We start from the raw sequence: 15,437 nt of genomic DNA, 5'->3' as shown, positions 1-15,437 counted from the left end.
TGCTTCCATACATTTTCTCTCGCCAAAACCTTTTCTTTTCACTTTTCCAACCTTCCAACCTTCCAACCTTCCACCCTTCCACTCTTCCACTCTTCTACTCCTCTATTCCGTCTTCAATCATTTACTCAATTTATTAATCAATCATTTATGATCTATTCATGATTGCACTCGACGAATTAACCCGTGAGTGATAGTTTGATCTATGAGTCAATCGTTCGAGTCATTTGGTCTTCTATTATCCATCGGTTGACTGAAATCCTTACCTGCTATCGCCGCCAGGCATCAATAATACATCAACGACACATCCATAACACATCCACAACATATTGACAGCACGATTCCCCGTCGACGTGGCGTCGCGCGCTAATTAACCGCAATGAATCAACAACCTCAGGGTCAGCCTGCCCAGGGACAGAGGCTTACTATTTTCCGACCGGAGCAGATGCGCAACATCGCTTGCCTTAGCCAGGAAGATCGCACTAAATATGAAGAGGGTCTCCGACTGCTCTACGTCAAGCTAGAGCAGAGTGTTCCTGACACTCAAGAGAATCATACTGCAAAGCAAAGACTTATTGAATTCTCGCGAATGGTATATAACAAAGTTAAGAACATCCAAGCTAGAAACCAGCAGGCCTCCCAAGCCCAGTCAGGCCCGTCAAGCCAGCAATCTCAGCAGGGACACCAAAGTATAGAGCATAATTCCCAAGGGGAGCAAAACCAGAATACTATGGTGATGGCCCACAAGCCTGGAATACAGCAGAATAGACCACAACCGATGGGCGCTAATAGCAGTGCTCAAACTCCTGGTCCCACGAATCCCAATGCTGCCCCGGCCGGTAATCAAGCACAATCGGTGCCCAAAGTCATCATCGAACATACCAACAAACTCCCCTGGAATATGCTTAGGCCACCGGCACAAGTGCCACAGGAGCAGGCGCAGAAGTGGCTGACCGAGATACGTCAACGATATATGCGGTTTTTGACACAAATGGAAACTATAAAAGTGAGGACAGCAAAGCTGGATAGCCTTTTTAAAGAACGGCAGGGCCAGTTGTCGGCCGAGGACCTGAAAAAATACCAGGACCAAAAGACGTTAGATCAAAAACAGTATCAAGAAGCGTCAAGGTTCGTTGACAGTGTGCGGAATCAGATGAAGGCCCAAGGTGTTAACCCCCAGGCCCAGAGAGTCAACACTCAACAACAAGGTCAAATTCAATCCATGCCAGGCCAAGGTACACCCGTTGTCTCAGCAGCAGCAAATCACCCTATGCAAGCAGCAGCACACCCCATGCAGGCAGCGACTGCATCAGTGAACGCGGCAATGGACGCAGCGAAAAATCAGCAAATTGCTACCGCCCAAGCAGTGGGACCTCCTAGGCAATCACAACCGCAACCGCCACAATCTCAGGCTCAACCATCGCAGCCGCAGCCGCAGCCGCAGCCGCAACCGCAACCTCAGGCTCAAACGCAACCTCAGGCCCAAATGCAGCCGCAGCAGTCGTTGCAACAGCAGCATAACCCTGGGACTCCTGCCACCCCTGCCCCACCTTCTTTGGGTACTCAACACCCACAACAGCCATCTCAATCCCATGCTACAGCCAGCACGCAACCCGTTCAAGTCAAGAGCGAACCGACGAGCCAAATAGCACACCCACCTCCGGTCAATACGGCGCTTGCAACTGCTGTCGCTTCAGCACATTTGCCTTCCGCAGGAACACCAACGCAAGCCTCAGCGCGCGTGCAAACCCCCCAATCTGCAGGCCAACAAGCCGCAGGAGCCCAAGTTCGACCATTGTCTCACGCTGCCGCCGTGAATCGTGCCAACTCATCAACCAACGTCAACGCTGGTCAATCCAACAACACATCCAGTGGTGTCGCTTCCACTCCCGGATCAAACGGTCTTGCAAATAACGCAAACCACTCAGCCCATTCCCACGCTCACCCGCAGCCCAACACGTCTGCTTTGAACCCCAAGATGCCGATTAGTAAGACGTTACCTCAGAAGGCCATGGAGACCCCGCAAGCGGTTGCTACTGGTGGCGGCAACAACCCCGGCCGTCCCTCGTACGGTGGAGGCGGTGGAACTGGCGGTGGAGTCATGGGCCAACCTGTGATCAACAAGATGCCGCCTGTTCAGTTCGATACCGAGGGTGAACATGTGTTGTCCAAGAAGAAGCTCGACGAACTTGTCCGCCAGGTCTGTGGTGGTGGTTCTCCTGGTGCCGACGGCAACTATTTGACCCCAGATGTTGAGGAGGTAAGTTCAAACAATCGGCGATCACTTTTTCTCCAATTCTTTCAAGTTTCGAGTTTCCTCGAGTTCCAGGCGATTGGGTTGCTAACATTAGCGTCATAGTCCGTCTTGAGCGTTGCCGACAACTTTGTGGACAGCGTCATCCACACTGCCTGTCGCTTGGCAAAAGAACGCGGCAGCAAGGTGCTCGAAATCCGCGACATCCAGCTCGTGCTTGAGCGTGTCTACAACATCCGCACTCCTGGTTACACGTCGGACGAGTTGCGAACGGTGCGCAAGGTACAGCCATCGGCCAATTGGATTTCCAAGGTGCACGCTGTTCAGGCCGCCAAAGTTATGCCCGGCAAGGATGATAAGTAGGATGTATCGCCTTCTACGAGCAGAGCTAATAAGCGCCGTAAGTCACCGGGTGTTGGTCCGGCGCAGAAGCCTGGGGGCGTTACGACGAATGCCACCGGTGGAGCGTCTAGGGCTGGTGACAAACGGAAGAGGCCTACTGAAGACGACGAAGGACAGAGCGCAAGCCGGCGATGCGGATTTCCCTCATGATCGAGTGGCGGCGTTTGGTGCTTCCCACGGAACGGATATGATTTAATGTCTTGCAAGGAAGAGGAGGGGCATGGAAGAAAAGGAAAGGACAGGTCCGCTATCATATTAGCTCGGCGTTCTCAATGGTCTCCTGTAGTGGCCTCTGTTGCCCATCCACCTAGGCTAGGTTATTTGTTCTTAGGCACTTTTGCCAATGACACGACTACTATATATGTAGTTGCGCAACAATGAGAATCATGCATTGCATTACGATTGTATGGCTTTATATTATATTTAAGCTTGAATCACGTAGGGTAGTACGTCTAGATGCTCTGGACGTTATAAGGTCTAATATTCTGTGGACTAAAAAGATTACGATCTTAAGAGAGGAGGGATTTAGTATCATGATGTGAGTGTGCTTACAGTAACTCCATACGCGATATATGAATGGCCACATTTGTTTCTCTTCACTGTTGCTATTGCATATCTAGAGTAGGTACCTATGTATGGCCGCGGGGGAAGTGGAAAACGGGAAGCGGGAAGTCGCCTCTCAAGCGTGGACATGTGGCACCAGACCTAGGCCAATGGTTGGTCGACCGCATACGCAATGGGACATTTCGACGTGTTCGAGCATTGGTGTCTTAGGTAAGTAGGGAGGTAATTTCTATGAAGCTCAGATATATGTATATTGTGATGTTCGGTTAACTTGAAGTGTGAAGGTATTTATACAGTGATACTGCGTATTGATCTAATCTAACTTATGTGTCTAGTTATGTAAGTAGAAATATGGAGAGGTAGATAATAATAATAAAGGGTTGAGAGGCAGTTTTGGTGGTATGTAAATCCAGTAGCAATATAAAAATTAGTAGATCATGAAGATTGAAAGATGTGTTGTAGGAAAACCAAAATGTACATAACTTGCTATCGTGACTTCAATGCTTCGAGGTTCTCCAAATAATTACGGTAGATAACTATTGAATGTGGCTAAACGGTTTGGTTAGGTACATAAAGTTACTCAGCTAAGCTTACATTTTTACATAAGGCCGCCGTATCGATTTCGGTAGGAGCTCTGGAGAGTCAGAGAGTGCAAGGCAGGTCAGTCAGGCAGGCACCAATTCGCAAACGTCACTTTGGATGGATCCCTCGATGGATGGGGGAAATGGTGGATACCGGCATTAGCAATGGGTTCCATCAAAAAAAAGCAGTATCGAAGATACATGAATCTTGCAGGTTCCCAGAGCTAAGACATTGGTACCTATGTGGTCCGAGCTTCGTACCTTTTCTTGGCTCCTTGGGCTCTTTTTCGCACTGCATCTTCGAGCTTCCCTCAAGGTTTAAAATTCTACAGGTGGTAAGTTACATAGCAACTGTTGTAATGACGGTAAAATAACGCTAAGAAAACTGCCTAACCTTCAGAGCTACATATAGATTATTATTATTACTATGTGTACTTTTCCAGGGCGGTTTAAATCGATAGATAGTTAATATTAGATACAACAGTTTCCCCTCTAGCGTTATCTAAAACGGTTCAAGTTCAGCCCCGTCCCACCGGGTTGCTTTTTTCTACCCTACTAGGTAGTAGGTACAGTACCCTACCTATGCTTGCATCACTCTGACCCGTTTTGAACTGGCAACTTTAAGGTTAGCGACTTGTAACTGGAAACTGGTGGACTGCTTTTGCTGATGAGCAAACGACATCAATTTCCTCCCTTCTACACATACATACATACATACGCTCCTCCCATCATTCCCATAATCACATCAGTTCAACCAACTCTACAATCTACCTCCCCCATATCTTGAACCCCTACATTTTATTGCGTGTACTCGTATTGACTCGCAATTCTCTTTTCTCCTTTGTTTTATTTAGGACACCCGGTTTGTGTTTTTATCCGGTTACTTGCCCAACCGAACTACAAATCAGTACCAAGATTTCTTTCTGCTGCAGGGTCCCATCCCGAGCGCGCTTCGCGAAAAATCACCTGGTCGATTTCATTTAGGAATTACTTCCGTCATCGCCCTCATCACCAAGCATCATCATCATCAATACCTGGTTCTATCCGGTCTAAATTCGAAATCCATCCACCTGACGTGACGTCGACTCAGCCGACCATTCAGAATCAACAAACCCCATCAAACACCCCTCCGTTTTCCCCATTCTCCGTCATCTTCCGTCAGACGATATGCCGGGGAAAACGCCTCATTCAAATGGCAACGAGCCGGTCGAGAATGGTATTAGGAATAACCAGGATGTTGAAATGACCGACGAGAAGTCCGCACTTAAGGGAAAGGGCAAGAAGGGCGCTAAGGAGGGTGAGGATATGACTGTTGTCGTGCCCCCATCCAAGACCACAAAGCAATCTTCTCAACCACCACCACCTGATGCTGATGGAGATATTGCTATGGATGTAGATAAGCCAGAAGATCTCGAGGTGAAGGTAGACCCAGTTACGCAGGCTATCACAGGTATGTGTATACCCATATAACATCATCCCCCATCACATTCTGGTAATTAACAAGCTCTAACGTCATTTCTGTACAATTTAGATATCAAGAGCAATTTTGCCTTGCTTGACCGCGCGGTAACCCTGTTCGATGCCAGATTCACATTAAGGGCCTTAAGATCCATCTCTTCGCTTCGGAAACGCCTCACCCCAGATATCCTTGCTTCGGTCATCGCCGAGACTTTCTCTCCCACAAGCGCAACCGCCAACGTTGCTAAACAGCTTCTAGCTGCTATCGGAAAGGAAGATGTGTCTCTGGGTCGCCAGTCAGGTTCCGAGATGGAAATCGACAGTGAGCCGAAGGCGCCAGCCAAGAACGGCAACAAGAAGGAGACCAAAGAAGTTATTCCCGAAATCGATATATTCTTGAGCATCTTAGTCCAAGTTTATCTTTTTGACTCGAAGCAGTTCCAACGAGGTGCCGAGTTCTCCAAGTACCTGTCAGAGCGCATCCATTCCCTAAATCGTCGGACTTTGGACTCGCTCTCTGCGAAGGTCTACTTCTACTATTCCTTGTTTTGCGAGCAGCTTGCTCCCCTGCCTCCTTCTCCCCAGTCTCCCGTTGTCGCGATCCGCCCAATCTTGTTGACTGCCCTCCGTACTGCCGTGCTGCGAAAGGATATTGACATACAAGCCTCGGTTATCGTACTACTTCTCCGAAGCTACCTCTTAACTTCGCACATTTCTCAAGCAGACCTCCTCGTCTCTCACACCCAGTTTCCCGAGAATGCTGCCAATAACCAGGTCGCCCGTTTCCTGTACTACCTCGGCCGAATCCGTGCTATTCAACTACGGTACACTGAGGCTCAAGAGCACCTAACAGCGGCTACGAGAAAGGCGCCGGCAAGTTCTTGCGCCCTCGGATTCGCCCAAACTGCGACTAAGCTTCTGCTTGTCGTGGAATTACTGATGGGTGACATTCCGGAGCGAGCAACTTTCCGTGTGCCTAACATGGAGCAAGCGTTGCACCCTTATTTCTTACTCGTCCAAGCCGTACGAGTAGGCAACTTGGAGGATTTCGAAGTGACGATTGCCGACCATGCCGACACCTTCCGCCGCGACGGAACATACTCGCTCATCCTACGTCTCCGACAGAATGTCATCAAGACGGGTATCCGCATGATGAGCTTGAGTTACAGCCGTATCTCGCTGCGTGACATCTGTATCCGCCTACATCTTGGTAGCGAGGAAAGTGCCGAGTACATTGTTGCCAAGGCAATCCGGGACGGAGTCATCGAGGCGACGCTCGACCGAGAACGAGGATTCATGAAGAGTAAGGAGGTGGGTGATGTATATGCCACTCGGGAGCCGGGAGAGGCGTTCCATGACCGAATCCGAGCTTGTCTCGCGCTCCACGACGAGAGTGTTAAGGTATGTTCTTATCTTCCTTATCTACGAGCTTAAGGAAGTAGATGTGACTAACGTGTGTGATTATTAGGCCATGCGCTTCCCAATGAACCAGCACCGACTGGAACTAAAGAACGCACAAGAAGCACGGGACCGAGAACGCGAGATGGCGAAGGAGATACAAGAAGGGGACCTAGACGAAGACGACCTCGGCGGTGATTTCGAGGGTATGTAACATAATCCGAACCGTGTATTCTGAAATTGGAGGAGGGATTTCCGTCGGCGCTGCTTTACGCTTTACGCTTTCTACTTTCCGCCCGTAGCGGTCTCTTAATGGTCGTAGGCGAGGTTGGGGAGGATGCTTGCATTAGTGAGAGTTTGTAGCCCGGTGACAGATAAAGTTGGGGAGGCCGCACTACCAGCGTGTAGCCGACTATAAACGACATGAATTCTGGCCCATTGTAATAGATAACGGCAGAGGGAGAGACTCTTTCCCGGTCGCAGTCGGCGGGACGGAGCGTGGTGGGTTTATTTTTGGCAAAGCCCTTGACATTTCTAAACATCCATCATGCAACACTGGCTAGGAGTTACCGTTTTCTACACGCAATTGAGATTCCTGCTGCTACTGCCGTTGCTGTTAATGCTGCCATTGCTCTCCTACTACAGTTCCCAATATGGCGTGATCAATATTGTGTTTATGTGGTTTGAGTTCCTAAGTAGATTTCCCATGGTTGTAGTAGTAACTTATATAGTAACTTAAAGTTGGGAAATATGCTTGAGGTACATATGTAGATTATCATGGAGCTACTGTAGGTTACCTGTCAGTATCCCCTTAATTACTCTAGTTCTCCAACTCTTGTTATTACGTAAGCGGGACTGCTCAACCGCGACTGCCATGAACCTTACGGACATCAATTGTTACCATGCTATTTTATTCAATTGCGAACAAGAAAAAAATAAAGATATTTCAAGTTCCCAATTATTTATTTTCAGTTACAACCACCATTCCAATATGATGACGTAAACTTTTTCGCCACTCAAAAGAGCATTTTTGGCAATTTTATAAAAAGAAGAATGGCACCACAGAAGCGCAAGAAACCACACGACGTGCCCCCCGAGGTGATTGTCGTACAACCACGACGTCCAACAAGACAACATCCATCCCCAGATGAACAAGAATCGGGTCATATCCTAAGAAGCGGTCGCATGCGCGCTCACACAGCCGAGAAGGAGAAGGAGAATGTCACCATCAATGGGCATGCGCCGATAGAAACCACAACTGCAGCTTCACGAGGTAGAAGGAAGGATGCGTCCAGGACAACGAGACACACTAGTACATCAGATAAGCCTTTGAAGGAGAACATACAACCAAATGATGGCGATGTAGTGGAAGTAATTGAAATAGAGGATGACGAAGAAGATGAGGAAAGAGAGGCAAACGAGGAAAGGAACGAGCCGATAAGACAAAGGCACAGCAGACACACTCAACAAAATGCCCAGACATCGATAGCGCCATCAATGACGAGGTCCCCACCTCCCCAGACTCGACTCATACCACCCAAATCTTCCTCTCACCAACCCAAACAAGAAACTTCGGCACGCTCAGCACACACAGCCCAGATTTCAACTCCCAAGCGTCCTGCCTCCTCCTCAGACCGACACCTCAAGCCACCGCCAACACCACGGTCAGACCGCAACATCGATAAAGTCGTGTTGGGGAACATATCCTTTAAGTCTTGGTACCCGTCGTACTACGGCAAAGATGTGCTGGGCGATCCATCCGGCAATAATGTGGAGGGCGGCGGGAAGAATGGGGCCAAGGTAGGAGGCAAAGTGGGCGGTGGTAAAAAGGCACCGTACATGCTGGAGCGACTGTACGTGTGCCCGTACTGCTTCAAGTATGCAAAGGACTTGACGCCTTGGTGGACGCATGTCAAGGTTTGCGAGACCAGCTTTGAGTTACCGGGACGAAAGGTTTATACTCATCCTAAAGGGGTGCATACGAAGGTCGTGAAGGCCCCGGGCGCTGTGGCTGCAGAGACTGCTGGCAAGAGTAAGGGGAAGAAGAGGGGGGATGTTCATGGTGGTGACACTGTCTCGTTGGCCACAGAGCAAGTGGTTCATGACGAGGGTGAGTGGAGTGTGTGGGAAGTTGATGGGGAGAAGGATAAAGTGAGTATCTTATTTCCTCTAGCACATACATATGCTCTTAGAGTTACTACAAGTAAGATGATGCTAACTTTCGCAGCTATTCTGCCAGAACTTGTCCCTGTTCGCGAAGCTCTTCCTAGATAACAAATCGGTGTTCTTCGACGTTACGGGGTTCAACTATTTTCTCCTCGTCTACACGCCTCCGCCCCGACCAAAACATACCACGCAAACCCCTCCTTCCCCTCCGCTCGCAAGCTCAACCAATGATCAACCCTCTCCACAGCAACTGCTGTCACCATCTGTATCAGAAGGAACAAAGAGTCAGGCACAGGTAGTAGGCTTCTTCTCAAAAGAGAAGCTGTCCTGGGATAACAACAACCTGGCCTGTATTCTGGTGTTCCCGCCCTGGCAACGTAAAGGTCTTGGCGCTTTGCTGATGGGCGTTTCGTACGACATCTCGCGGCGCGAGGGCATACTCGGTGGGCCTGAGAAACCGATTTCGGAGCTCGGCCGTAAGGGGTACAAGAGGTACTGGGCAGGCGAGATCGCGCGGTGGCTTCTGGGACTGGAGATCGGGGGAGCTAATGAAGAAAAAGAGGAGAAAGAGAAGGAAACGCTCGTTACTATCGAGCAGTGCTCCAAAGCTACCTGGATCGTCCCCGAGGACTGCCTCGCCGTGCTCCGGGAGATGGGGCTCGTCGAGGACGCGGGGCTCGGTCCTGCTAGCGAGCCTCTTGCTACTACTGGCGCCGCAGACAATCACAAACACGGTCACGGCACTGGTGGGAAGAGCGAGGTAGTCGTTGACGAGGAGATGGAAGGGGAGGATGCGAAGACGAAGGTTATGGTCCCCCGCGTCCGCCTCGACAAAGAGGCTGTTAGGCGCTGGGTGGCGGCCAACAAGATCGATCTTAGGAGGGCGTGTGATCCCGAGGGGTTTGTGGAGGGGTACGCGGTTAAGGATGTGGAGGGGGCGGATATGGATGAGGATTAGATTTCTGTTTGCCCTGGCGAGCTGGGTATGGTAAGGGAGGTGTGCCTATGTGTGCCTAGGTTCTAGGTTAGGTAAATAAATAGGTAGGTAGCTAAAGTTACTGAGAAGAGGAGATATATGGTGAAGAGAAAGAGAATGATAGATCGAGATACCCCCTTTACTTTTGATCTGATATTTTTTTTTTTACTTGGTAATTTTCCTTGGTGATCTTGAATGCGTGTTACTCGCTACCTTGGACTATTGATGGGTACGATATATATATATATATCAAACGTCGTGGAGAAAGGGGGGCCATCCAATGGAATAGGTACTTGAATCCTCACTACCTGACTTTTTTTTTTTTAAATCTTGAAACTGATATATATCTAACTAACCTAGGCACCTACGGTATATTTATTTTGAATTATTTATGCTTGGTAGGGTACCTAGAAGCTACATATTGCCAGCTGAAGCCTAGGTATGTATGTATTACTACTTACTTATATACCATTAGCCTACATACCTAGAGATAGAGACTTGGGTTGTAGTTATAGTTATAGTTATAGTTATAGTCTACCTACCGGCTTTTGCTTTCTTTTTTTGTTTTTTTTTTTTCTCTCTCCGCGTCTCCCAACCCTTTGCAAACCCTTCATCTAGGTACACAATCTATGTATGCCTACCTAGGCGCTTAGCTTAACCTCCCCCCCCCCTTCTTGGAGAAAACGGGTAGGGTAGGTACAAAGGCATCATCGTCGGTGGCCTACATCCTAGACCTTGGATGTGCAAAACACAAATGGGGACAGTTTCACTACCTCTATGCCGATACATAATTCATAACTGGCATACTTAGGTGGTAAATAGTCGAGATCCCCAACACTGTGAATTCTCCCACCCAATCAAACCAAAAACCGAAAATTAAAGAGTGATATCGACGGAGAGTAATATGAAGTAATGCATGTAGGGCGCCTATTGTATGGTAGGTATTCCACATGGTATAAAGCACTAGCATACCTACATACTTATCTACCTAAGCAGACATACATGGTTACCAGCTACCTACATGATCATATATCATCACATCAATACCTAACCCCCATAACATAATCCTCCATAACTATATCCAAGCCAGTTCAATTCGTTCATTCTACCCTTCCTCCGCCACATTTTTGTTTTGTTGCCCATGCGTGTTCGCTCGCTTCGATAAGAATAAAAAAAAAAAAACCGCCTAACCTAGTAGAGAAAGAAGAAAAGAAGAAAAAAGCTTGGCCAAGGAAAAGAAAAAGAAAAAGACAAAGAGAAAAACCATCCCAATGCATATATGCGCTTTGCCTTTTTTGCTGTGTTCGATGATGCGTATGATTTGATGGATACTCAAGTAAATATCCCGATAGGAAAAAGGAAGTCGTGTGCCATGCGTGTATGTGTACCAGCGTAAATGTTTGCTCTCCTCCCTCCCCCTATCCCTATATTTTTCATAAATTTCTTGTTCTTTTTCGGTGTCATTCATTACTGTCATTATAGTCGTTATTCCTGTCTGTCTGTCGTTCATACTAAGCTTTGCCCCCAGTCTTCCCACACTGGGCTCTCCCCTTCGTCATATCCCTAATGATATAGTACCTTAGGCAGGTACCTGGGTATGTAGGTAGGTATCCCTAGTAGTCATACTCAGATCCGTACAAAGGCCTGCGCTTCTTGTCAAACTCATTGACAACCTTGCGGTACCGGCCGATCAACGATCCACCGGCAACTGAGTTTGTCCGGGAACGCCGGCTGTGCCGGGTATCGTCACCAACGCAGCTGATACTATCGCTTGGCGCCACGCTTTCCATGTCATCGTCGTCCTCCCCGTCCCAGTCGACGCGGCTCGGAGGAAGATCAACGTCCCGGGCCGAGACGTAGCTGGTGGCGCGGCTGCGCCCAACCTTTTGGGATTTGGAGGGAGCCGTCGAGTAACGGCTTGGGGCCTGCGACTGCGAGCGTGACGGAGGTGCCCTATCGACTATGCTCGGGGGTGGTTGGCGGACTGTGCTGGCACGGCTACGGGTGTCAAAGTCGTCGCGGTGCTTAGAGGGCGAATCGGCGTGTTTCGACGATGCCCTGGATGGCGCTCTGGATGGCGCCTTGGATGATGCTCTAGATGGAGCTCTAGATGACGGTTTGGATGGCGCGTGACTACGGCGATCATCACCTACCTGGCTTCGGTACTCGGTGTCCATGAGGAGACGTTGTGGTGGTGTGTCATACACTGAGGGGGTATCATACTGGGAGGGGGCACTGCTCATGCGTTCCCCCTCAGTGATCATGAGTGGACGCCTGTTCTCCCCCACCTCACTGCGGCGACGGACCCGACTATCCGAGGTGTATTGGCTCGAGTGCCTACTGGCACGGTCATCAACATCCTCCAGGACCCGGCTTCTCGCCGGAGCCTCGAGTTGAGCATATCTCGCACCGTAGCTGGACGGTGGGTACTTTCGAGACCCATTTTCGATCTCACCGTAACGAGACCGAATATTGGGAGGCGGGTCTGGGTTTGATGCACGCCGTGGGTATGTGCCCGCCTGCACATTATATTCCTGTCGAGTAGGACGCTGGCGGTCGCCACTCATCAGCGCGTAGGTTAAGGCACCACCTACGGCGACACCAAAAGCGGCAGCGCCTAACACAGCGCCGAAGCCGGGCCCAGAGCCAGGTTCGGCACCATTACTGACGCCCCTTGAACCTTCCCGTCTTGAAGCCTCCACGTTGGAAGTGGTGAGGCTTCGCCGTAAGGATGGAGGTCCTCGTGAAGCCACGGTAGTACCGGAAATAGATCCCTCATACTCGGTAAGTTGTCCAGAAGAAGAGTTACACACGACTTCGACTTTGTTTCCATCGAAGTCGGTGATTTCTACGCGGTTCCCGCCATACACTTCGATGGGTATCTCAGGGTCGGCTCTCAGGGCGGCTGCGCGGAAAGCAGCGAGAACTGATGGTGAAGAGGCCGAAAGGACCACGCGTGATGGTTTCACCCGTAAACCGGCACCGGCTTTCTTGATTTCCAACACAGGGTCTGGATTGGGTGAAGTGGTGTCACCGAACACAACAGAGGAAGCATTGGCCGAGATATACCTTAATTTAAGTGGTTGGGTGATGGCAGAGTAGAACGAGGCGGCCGAGGGTAGATCTCTGACCTGAACAAAAGGCAGAACCTGCTGCATAACTGAGGAGGTGCCTGTACAATGGGAATAATGCTACGAATAGAATATAATGATAGGATAGGATACCTAAGGCAGGGGAATAATAGGGCTCGCTGAAAGAAACACAAAAAACATACGAAAATGACGGAAGGATAATACGACAATACGATGGTACGACAGTTTTGGGGGTTTGTATAAAGTTCAATGTATGGACATCTGGAATGTGTACTTGTATGCTTTTAGGATATTGAGGATCGTGAGGATCGTGAGGTCAAGGTCAAGGGGGTGAGAAGCGTAGGAAATAGGGCTGATAGGGCATCAGCGCCCGCAGCTACACGTGTAACGAGTCGGTAGCTACGTAACGTAGCCTAGATAGGAACTGGTCCAAGCTTTAGGGGGAGTTTTCTCACCGTTTCTTCTGTTTCCGACGTAGCTCCCTCGTTTCCCTTGTTTCCCCGTTTCTCCTCTCATGTGACCGCGATTTTAACGCAAACTTACCTCATATGTACATAGGTACCTAGTACCTAAATACATGACGATTGTGTCTTATGTAATCAGACTCTGCTCTGGGCCAAGTTTTGGGTCTTTTGACAACTGGCCGATCTGCATGGTTGTTATCCCAAATAATAGAATTCTGGTATTTTAGGAACCGCACGAATTAAAAATTGCTTGGTAGCTGATAGACAGTATGATAGTATGATAAAAAAGAAAATAAAGAAATATTAGCGAGATTTTGTAGATCTTGAAAAGAAAGTCAATTTCATCTCTTTTTAAGTTCTGAGCGTTTGGTCAAGGAAGCATCTTGCATTTTTTTCAAACCAAGTGGCCCGGGTATGCGAGTGATACATATGTGCATTTTCATACATATCTGACTTAGGTGCATACCTACGTTATCTTATCTAATGATAAAGCCATGACCGAAGCCCAGTCGGCATTTTCAATGTTCCAATCCCACACCAAGGGTTTGAAGTTTCTGCAGGTGCAAATGACCTCAATGGCCATACATAAGTAGGGTTGCATACATGAAAAAGGTCTCTTCCCGAAGCAATGTTGTCCTCGAAACGCACGTCAAGACCGTATTTGTGAAGGATACACTAAGATTAGGTTGTGATCATTGTGATCATTGTGGTCATATTCTTCGAATTTCGGGGGCTTTCTTTTTTGTAATTTGTGAGCATACGAACAATGAACATCATCACCAAGCCATAGGAAAAGAAGTATTTCTTTCTTCCATTTTCTCCAACAAGTCATCCCAAGGCAATTGAGGCTTAAAATATCAGACCTCCGCGGTGGTTGACCCCCAAAAATCGCAAACTCGAAGTCTTATTGGTTGGGGAAAAAAAGTTTTTCTTTACCCTTTCACGGCGTCATCCATTCATTCATTGCCCACCGCCCTAGGATTATCCCACGTCTTCATTTCCCGGATACCTGGGAAATTCCCAACACAAATTGGATTAAGCTGCAGGCATCATGCGCTGTACGCTGCACCAATCGATTGACTTGGCTTGACTTGGAAGACGAAGAGGACAGTGAGAAGTCTGGCAACTAATCTTCAGCGACATCGTACATAAAGCTCATGTGCCGGCCGCCTTTCTTTTTATCTGCACTTGCAAACGACCAAAAAAGAAAAATTATCAAATCGCTGAGATGTGCGTGTTTCTCGTGGGGGGGGGATGACCAGATTACCGGACAGACGGTAGAGACGTATGTAGGCCGGTAGGGAAGTGAGGGAAGGTTGCTGCAGGTTGGTACGTGGGAGGATTAGGGGGGGTTGTAGGGAGGGACACCTGCAGCTTTAGCAGGCGAGCTTGTTAAATTTGGCCGGAAGCTCCTTGAGCTCGTTAGCTATGAGCTAACAATAGTTACGCATAGTTATTCGAAAGCCCTCATCGAGATGATCTTATGGCAAGGCTGGTAGGTAGTTAATAGCAAGAGATTTCAAAATCAAAGGCCATTCCCCTTGATAGGAAAACTGAAAAAAAGGGAGGATGTCTTGCGCTTTTTATTATTTTCCTATCTGACTCTTCTCAGCTCGCTTGTTTGTGCCCTTCTTATCAGAAGCTCCACCCACGTGTCTCAACTGCTCATTTATGATACCCGGCAGCTGCCCAGTTAAGCTTGTGTGGGAGCTATTAGTGGGGGCCATCGATTTTTTCCTTTTTTTTTCTCCCCTTGCTACGTACTACCTAATCTATGTAGATAATACACATGGTGTGTAGTACATACATTGTGCTTGAAGCTGAAAAGAAGATGAATAAAATATTCCTTCTTTTCCGAACCAAAATTGATGAACTTTAGCTTTCTCAAAAATATACAAGTCAAGCAAATGTTCCATGATGTTCATGGACCATGAAGCTTAACAAGGTAGTAAGTAATAGGTAATAAAAGAATAAAACCCTCATCCTTACTAGAAAAAGGCTTAAGTTCGGGATTCTAGTATAGGAAGACCCGGTATCCCCCGAATCCCGCGATTTATTGTACCCAGCAGTGGTGAATTATCATCA

General features: G+C 48.4%; 4 protein-coding genes across 4 annotated transcripts; 3 read left to right on the top strand and 1 right to left on the bottom strand.

The window, feature by feature from the left end:
* Positions 1 to 269: 269 nt before the first annotated feature.
* Positions 270 to 2,731, top strand: GGS25DRAFT_83590 (transcription initiation factor TFIID subunit A-domain-containing protein). The gene is made up of 2 exons (XM_049266059.1): positions 270 to 2,257; positions 2,357 to 2,731. The coding sequence occupies exons 1-2, from the start codon at positions 377 to 379 to the stop codon at positions 2,612 to 2,614; spliced, it is 2,139 nt and encodes a 712-aa protein (XP_049112277.1). The 5' UTR covers positions 270 to 376; the 3' UTR covers positions 2,615 to 2,731.
* Positions 2,732 to 4,478: 1,747 nt separating this feature from the next.
* Positions 4,479 to 7,426, top strand: GGS25DRAFT_510402 (proteasome regulatory subunit C-terminal-domain-containing protein). The gene is made up of 3 exons (XM_049262651.1): positions 4,479 to 5,248; positions 5,330 to 6,657; positions 6,725 to 7,426. Exons 1-3 carry the CDS (start codon positions 4,966 to 4,968, stop codon positions 6,866 to 6,868), a joined length of 1,755 nt encoding a protein of 584 aa, XP_049112276.1. The 5' UTR covers positions 4,479 to 4,965; the 3' UTR covers positions 6,869 to 7,426.
* A 46-nt stretch (positions 7,427 to 7,472) lies between these two features.
* Positions 7,473 to 9,964, top strand: GGS25DRAFT_510400 (acyl-CoA N-acyltransferase). The gene is made up of 2 exons (XM_049262650.1): positions 7,473 to 8,805; positions 8,882 to 9,964. Exons 1-2 carry the CDS (start codon positions 7,708 to 7,710, stop codon positions 9,776 to 9,778), a joined length of 1,995 nt encoding a protein of 664 aa, XP_049112275.1. The 5' UTR covers positions 7,473 to 7,707; the 3' UTR covers positions 9,779 to 9,964.
* Positions 9,965 to 11,409: 1,445 nt separating this feature from the next.
* On the bottom strand, positions 11,410 to 12,954 carry GGS25DRAFT_526247 (uncharacterized protein; the record flags this gene model as incomplete). Its single annotated transcript, XM_049264945.1, has 1 exon — positions 11,410 to 12,954. One exon carries the CDS (start codon positions 12,952 to 12,954, stop codon positions 11,410 to 11,412), a length of 1,545 nt encoding a protein of 514 aa, XP_049112274.1.
* Positions 12,955 to 15,437: the final 2,483 nt, after the last annotated feature.

Source organism: Hypoxylon fragiforme, assembly GCF_022984875.1.
Source record: "Hypoxylon fragiforme strain CBS 206.31 chromosome Unknown GGS25scaffold_10, whole genome shotgun sequence".
In the NCBI taxonomy this organism is placed as follows: Eukaryota; Fungi; Ascomycota; class Sordariomycetes; order Xylariales; family Hypoxylaceae; genus Hypoxylon; species Hypoxylon fragiforme.
This window is presented reverse-complemented; position numbering and strand designations above follow the sequence as displayed.